Below are 7,341 nucleotides of genomic sequence, written 5' to 3'. Positions count from 1 at the left end.
TAACTTTACTTCTCTCACATTAACATGGTGGCACTCATATAGCTTCACATAACAAGTTACGAGTGGCGGAAATTTTATGTGTTGATTGATACACATTAAAATGGACATCACTTCTTAGCATAAATATGATACTACACATCTCACTAGTGCTCTTTTGGAGAGGAAAAACTTCACGAACAAAATTGAAGGTTTAACATAGCATGAGCTTTAGAAAATTGACATGATGTTGAACAACACTATTACATTGAGGAAACAAACGTCACCTATCTGCTAGGTGACGAAAAATAGCATAAGCATTAATTTATACCTACTGGGTAATCAGTGTAAAGGTTAACCTTAGTATCACACATATTTATTGTCACTATGCACATGCTACTACCATCTTATGTACTTCATCTAACACACGCATCGCATACAATTCTTGCATACAAGTTTGATCATAACAAACCATACATGGACGGGGTAACATATGCATATATAAATACATCAAGCACACACTTAACATTTACATCTTGTAACACATCTCATAAACAAAAGATCCACCATAGGGGTAATACAAAAATGACAACAATCATCTACGACAACTTATGTGTTTCTAAATCGATGAAGTACATAGAGAGATATTGTACAAGCAACTTTCACAAATTTATAGTCCAGGGGTGGACTACTCCCTCTTCATCATGGAGCTGATGATGATGATCATGATGAAGGCATACGGTGGGGGAAAGTTTATTTTGAGAAACATTTGTGTCATTTTTGCTTTGTTTCTAGAATACCATGTCATGTTTTTCTCCTTTCTTTCTAGAATACAATGTCATGTTTTTTCTTTCTTTTCTTTCTAGAATTCCATGTCATGTTTGTTTTAGAATTAATAAAAATTTATGCTACATGACATAGAAAGATCCACCATCTATGTCATTTTTTTGGAATTAATCAAAGTTTAAGACATTAAACAAGTATAACAAAGTCAAGATAACTATTTTTCTAAAATCTTGCAATGGTCAAAGATTAGAACTATGCACAACATTGTACTTTCATAATTTTTAATGTAACTTGCATTTCCTTGATACATACAGTTGACAAATATGCAGGAAAAATAAAAGGGGTGGCGTAATGTAATTCTAACAATAATTGCCATTGTAATATTTGATTTTCTTGACCGATGTTTTGGATAATGATTACAAAACAAAAATAGATCCCGTATCCGGTAGTATTAGTCGTGGCTTCTTAGCCTCCAATTGTCCGGAGGTAATACATGAATGAGAAGTACTCCTCCCTTTGCTAAGTACAATCCTTGTATCTTTTGGCCAAAGTAAAATGTTATAAAAATTAACCAAATATATAGGAAAAATATTAGCATCTGTAATATCTAATCAATAGTGTTGGAACCATCAAGAAATATATTTTCATATCCTACGAATTATGCATTGTAAATGTTGCATTTTTTTCATATACTTAGTCAAACTTTGAAAAGTTTCATGTGACCAAAATTTATAGGCAATGTGTTGTACTCCATGTGTTCACAATTACTTCGCGTTATGGGTTTATTCAACAAACTTTATAAACTTTGACTAAATATATATGAAGAAATATAAACATTTAGAATACAAAATCTATCGAACTGGAATCGTCACAAAGTGTATTTTCATATTTTATGTATTGGGTATTATGGACATTGATATTTTCCTTATATATATGTTTGGTCAATTTTTTCAGAGTTAACTTTAACTGAACCTAGAACGTGAACAAAATAAAAACATAGGGAGTAGGAAGAAGGGATACAACATCCGAGATAATGCATGTCATCCGTTTTTTTTACTTACCTCCTACTCCAAGAGAGGCCAAAGTCAAAGTTCATAAAACAAACATGCCATTAGGGTATGGGTAATGAGCAGAAAATGTGATTCTAAATTTCGATAATTGTCATTACTCAACTACTTCTTTTGAGTTGTGATAATTGATCTTCTTTTTGTCAAATATGGTATCGATAACCCACTGGATACCCGATGGGTACGAGTATCCCTCGGGTGTAGGTGTCCATAAAGTTTCATGTCCATAAATATGAGTATGAGTAAAATTTTATACCCACGAACCATACAAATATGAGTATAATATATTACTCCTATCTAATGTTGGGGAAATCGCTTATCGAGGTTAACTCGGTCAGCTGACGATTAGCGATAGGCAAATCGGTCGATTAATCGAGCGATAAATGAATTAATCGGACGATAAATGAGTTTATCGGCTAATCGATGACCACTAAATATGGACTAATCGGACGATTAATCTTTAAATGGGACGATTTTTTAAACAGTGTCCTGCTCCTATCTATGCTCTACCTATTCGCACGGTGAGGATGATTGAAGAGAGAATAGCCAAAATACCACACATGAAAACCGGATGTGCCAAAATACCACACTTGAAAACCAAAGTGCCAAAATACCACTCTTTTTAATTTTTCAATGCCAAAATAGCACTACCGCCTGTTCTTAGAGAAGCTCCGTTAGACAAACTGTGAAATATTTTCTACTTACCAAAACTACCCCTGTGGAAAAGGTAAGAGAAGGAAAGGAACTGAATAGCTAGACCCATCCCCAACCTTTCGTGCCTGTGCAGACTTTGTGCGAGGGACTTCTTCAGTTCCTGGGGTACTGCTACCGGGTGTTCCATTCTCTACTCCGGCAGCTCCGGCAACGAAGCAGGGGATTGGCTCACGGTGGCGATGGAAGTTGCAGAGAAGACGGAATGCTTGGATCTATATTTTCTTTTTCTTCAGGTCTTCTCTGTATTTTGTTGGCGGTTGCAGACCAGGCCATATCCTTCCTTTGTTTTCTACGTATTTGTACGTGTCTGTACTATGTATCTGTTTCCTTGACGTATAAATACAAGTAGCGTATGCCTTTGGGCGTACGTATTCAAAAAAAAAAACCTTTCGTGCCTGTGCAGACTAGAGGCGAGGCACAAGTCAAAAAAAAGAAGAACGGAGGCGAGCCATGGCGGCGCCGGCTCCAGCGCCTCACTCCCGCACGCCCGGCCGCTAGGGACCTCGCCGACGAGCCACTCCTCCGCCTCGCCGCGACTCTCTCAACCCCGGCCGCCACTCTCCCGTCCTCGGCCGGGAATCCCCCGTGCACACTGCCGCTAACCCTAGCGGTCGCCGCTCTCTACTCGCCCCCACGCTCTCGTGCCCGTGCTGCAAGAAGAGGAAGAAGGCCACGCCATACCTTGCTCCGGCTCTGCCTCCATCTGTTGTCAGCCATGGGAGATTTCCCACCTCAGTAATGATCTTTTTCCCCTCATTTTTTAGCCTCAGATTGTTGTGTAAACAGTATTAATGCTAGATTGCGGTGCTGTTTTTTGTATTTCAGTGTTGATACCAGCGATGCATTTCAAGTAGAAGTAGATGTTCAATCATACTTGACGATTGCAGATGGCAGAAAAGTGTATAAAAGAGGCAAAACGTGGTCGTTTGTTGTGGATCGTGGTTTGTCCGTGGAGGATATAAAGCATGCTGTAGAGGAGAAATTCCAGTGGTCAAATGATCAACGAATGACTATTTGGTATGGGTCGGGTGATGATGTTGTGCCTTTGATTTCTGAATCAGAGATAGCACAATTGTTTGATAGATGTGCTATCTCGAGGATAATAAGATTTGGTGTGACAATTGAGAACAAAAGGCAAAATAATGATCCTACTCTTGTCACTGTTGATGATGAGAATGATGAGCCTGTCCATGCTCCTTTCTTTGCATGGCCGAAACAAGCATATGAAGGGGAGTATGAGGATGATGAGCCTGTGGGATTTAATGAAGAGAAGAAATATTTGCCAGAGGAGAAGGCCGAGCCAGAGGTAGTTGTTGCAAGGGTTCCATTGGGAACACTAGATGTTCCCAACTCTTATGATCCGCAACATGTGCTAGGCGATGATGAAACTTTACTCGCTAACAAGGTGGCTCCCATGTATATCCATGATAGAAACAATCCTCGAATTGAAGTAGGCACCACATTTGCTGATTCTAAAGCATTTAAGGTTGCATTGAGACAACTCGCAATTAGAGAAGATTGGTCATTTATCACAGAGCATAGTGACTCAAAGAGATTCAATGGGAGATGCACAGATAAGGATTGTCCATGGAAGATACATGCCTATAAGATAAAGAATGCTAATACTTTCAAGGTCAGGTTAAGATATTTCTTACCAACTTTGTCACATTTATGAATCTGATTTTGTTCTTTTACATTGTAATTTAACAAATTTTCCTTGTTATTGTAGGTATCAAAACTTCCTTTCCTCCACGGTAATTATGTTATGGATCTCATTTTATTTCATTTGTTTCCATACCCCTTGCATACTAATTATGTGTGTTGCCTTGTAGAAAAAAACCAAAGGCTGAAGCAAGCATGGCAGCCACTTCTCCGAGAACACCAACTAAGCAATGTACTCATCATGTTACTCCTACTACAAGTCCAATGACAAGAAGCATGGCTGCAGCTATTGCGCATTCTTCTACACCTCCCAGTGCATCCACAAGGAGCAAATCTGTTGCTGCTAGTCCTCTTCAACAAATTTAGTGCATTTGGGTGTGAGAACCATGATATTTTGCTATGTATATGAAGTGTTGCGGTCTGAACTACTTTGGTGCTCTTTTGGTGATCTAAAACCACTATGTATTGCTACTGAATATCTATCTTATATTATCTATACATTTGTGTTCAAAGGTTGCAGAAATATACTGTCAAAATGCTGCTGAAATATAGTAAACATGCTGTTGAACTGCTGCTCATTGGTTGCTTAATCTCATTGGTTGCTTAATAGGCTGCTGGAATGTTCTCAAATGGTGTTGAAATGCTCAAACGGTGCTGAATAGAATGTACTGACGTGTGAAAAGGTAAGGGTATCTGTGTCTTTATTTGAGAAAGTTAGTCTCAGTTAGTCACTAGTGGTAGCTTGGCATTGAAAAATTGAAAAGAGTGGTATTTTGGCACTTTGGTTTTGAAGTGTGGTATTTTGGCACTTTCGGTTTTCATGTGTGGTATTTTGGCTATTCTCTCATGATTGAAGATGCTCTTACCGATTCCATCCAAACGACACGCGGAGCTATATAATGTGAAGCCATCGAGGCGAAATGGCGCACGCCTTTGCGGGTTCATTTCAATTTCGTGGCTTGTCTCCTCGGCTTCCTCTCCCACTCCGCCTCCACATTACTTCTCCCAGTCCCCGTTAGCAGCAGAGGGCGGAGCGGAGGAGGGAGGGTTCTGTTCTGCATCGGAAGAGCAGGGGAATTCCGGCATCCGTCCACCTCTCCGACCGCGCACGCGTACGTTCACGAAGCTCATACCTATCTTCGTGTGTTGTTTTTTCTTTTCTTGCTGGCGGCTAAACCAGCAATGCTTAATTATTTTCACGGCGGCCAGGACTAGTAGATGCATGCGTGGCCGTCAATGCTTTGTTCTCAGTTTTGTGCTTAATTATTTTCTTGGCGAGATCTGGAAAAATTGGCTGCTGCCAAATTTTTACCCGGGATTTGGTGAGAAAGGAAACGGAGGGAACTCAAATTAAGCCTGCGTCTGCAGTCCCTCTGGAAAACTCATCCTGCGCATTTCTTTTGAAATTAGTAGAAATAAAGTACAGCATGATTGATCTACTTCTTTCGAAAGGAGTTGCAAACTACCAGTAATTTGGAGTGGATTCTATACTACTTCTTTGAATACCTTTTCAGAGCATATCTTCGGAAAGTACTTATTCATCTCCCTTCTCTTTCAGACCATGCACGTGTTATAATCGAGATGCACAATAAACGAAGAACGAAAAGTAAAACACTGCAGGGGACACGAGATTTTAACGTGGAAAACCCTTGCAACACACAAGGGAAAAACCACGGGCGCCAGCCAGCAAAACTTCACTATTTCGGTGGTGTTTACAAACGCCGTGGGTGTACAATGATGCGACGAAACCCTAGCCGTGGCTTATAGGGAAAATATATAGACGGTGGCAACGATCCGTACCGGCGATCGGCCCAAGCCTACCGGCGACGGGCCTCGCTCCGCTCGTCAGAAGTTAGCCTCTTCTTGGAATTTAGATCACAATATAACAGCACGAACACTTACATTTTCTTTTCTAGAGCATGACATACTGTAACTGCAGTTGCAGTATGATGTGTTGTACTCTTTTTTGCGAGTCACGCAAGAGCTGAAAATTAACATCAGCATTAATTACAATCTTGTTCAGTACACAGAAGGATGTTATCCGGCAACTGATGTATCCTGGAACACTCTGGATTAGGCAAGCAAATAATGCTAGCTTTTGAGCTGCTAAATTGGCTTCCCTTCTCACATGGCATATATTGAAAGCGATATATCTCTACTTTTTTTATATAAATAGAACTTTGAGTTTTGGCCTACACAAAAATGTGGCTCTAAACAGGCAAAAATAACTCGATCTTCCCCTTCAGATTTTTTATTTTTTGTAGATCACAAATCAGAAGATATTTCGATGAAAATTTCGACATACATGCTAGACATCTATATGTGCTTGTATATTTTTGCAGATTTATTTTCCAATGTTGAAAGGTTTTTTTTCGTAAAACCGGGCTCCCTCCCATTTGGAGTTTTCATATAACTGCTATAGTAGTTCTTCATCTCCAATTTTTCCTTCTAGAAGTTAGAACAATTATCCATATTTTTGCACCAATTTTGACTGTTGCGCGTTCATAACATGATTTACAGTTACAATTTTTCTAGAAAGCTTGATACAAGCTTGAGTGGTTTGTTTTTCCATGTCGTTATTGTTTCGTTCCCACCTTGAACTAAAATTCCATTCACAAACCGTACTTTGTATAAACTGAAACTGTGTAAGATTTTTTTCCATATACAACTCAAAAGATCTGCATTTCAAATCCTTTATTTGAATATTTTGAATCTTGCCTCGATGGTCACAAACTTTCAGCTTTGGACCCGGAAAGATATTCATAATAAAATGAACTAAAAAATAGAATTGAAAAACAGAGTTATGTAAACCTACCAGATCGACTGTAAGAAGAAGCAGAATCAGTAGTATGTTAACTTTACTTAGCATGCTCAAACACCATAAACAACACTTGGTATTTAAATTTATCTGAGCGTGCCTCCCTCAAAAAAAATAGCATGGATCTAAAACAACCGTTTTAAATTCATGAAGGATTGTGAATGCTAAAAAAGCGAAATGATAAATCTGTTTTTAATCCAGCAAACATTTTGGCAAAATTGTATTTGTTTTCGCATAGGGCACAACTCTTGATTTTCTCGTGGATTTGCGTGAGTATCTTTCAATTAATTTACCCAACGTTTGAATGTTTAGTTCTTT

General features: G+C 39.0%; 1 protein-coding gene across 2 annotated transcripts; it reads left to right on the top strand.

Moving 5' to 3' along the window:
• The first annotated feature begins 2,940 nt into the window (after window positions 1-2,940).
• On the top strand, window positions 2,941-4,728 carry LOC127294206 (uncharacterized). 2 transcript variants are annotated; one of them, XM_051323959.2, is made up of 4 exons: window positions 2,943-3,278; window positions 3,369-4,176; window positions 4,273-4,297; window positions 4,376-4,728. In XM_051323959.2, exons 1-4 carry the CDS (start codon window positions 3,259-3,261, stop codon window positions 4,471-4,473), a joined length of 951 nt encoding a protein of 316 aa, XP_051179919.1. In that variant the 5' UTR covers window positions 2,943-3,258; the 3' UTR covers window positions 4,474-4,728. The 2 variants fall into 2 exon arrangements, with proteins under 2 accessions (XP_051179920.1, XP_051179919.1); XM_051323960.2 differs by lacking the exon at window positions 4,273-4,297 and having other exon boundaries at window positions 2,941-3,278.
• Window positions 4,729-7,341: the final 2,613 nt, after the last annotated feature.

The sequence above is a fragment of the Lolium perenne genome, chromosome 4 (genome assembly GCF_019359855.2).
Source record: "Lolium perenne isolate Kyuss_39 chromosome 4, Kyuss_2.0, whole genome shotgun sequence".
NCBI classification, from domain to species: Eukaryota; Viridiplantae; Streptophyta; class Magnoliopsida; order Poales; family Poaceae; genus Lolium; species Lolium perenne.
This window is presented reverse-complemented; position numbering and strand designations above follow the sequence as displayed.

Excerpts from the sequence above, each read along its gene's own strand:
- LOC127294206 (XM_051323959.2), top strand. The coding sequence starts at position 3,259 with ATGGGAGATTTCCCACCTCA. Across the intron at positions 4,177-4,272 it reads AGAATGCTAATACTTTCAAG|GTATCAAAACTTCCTTTCCT; the intron begins GTCAGGTTAAGA and ends TTGTTATTGTAG. Across the intron at positions 4,298-4,375 it reads AAAACTTCCTTTCCTCCACG|AAAAAAACCAAAGGCTGAAG; the intron begins GTAATTATGTTA and ends GTTGCCTTGTAG.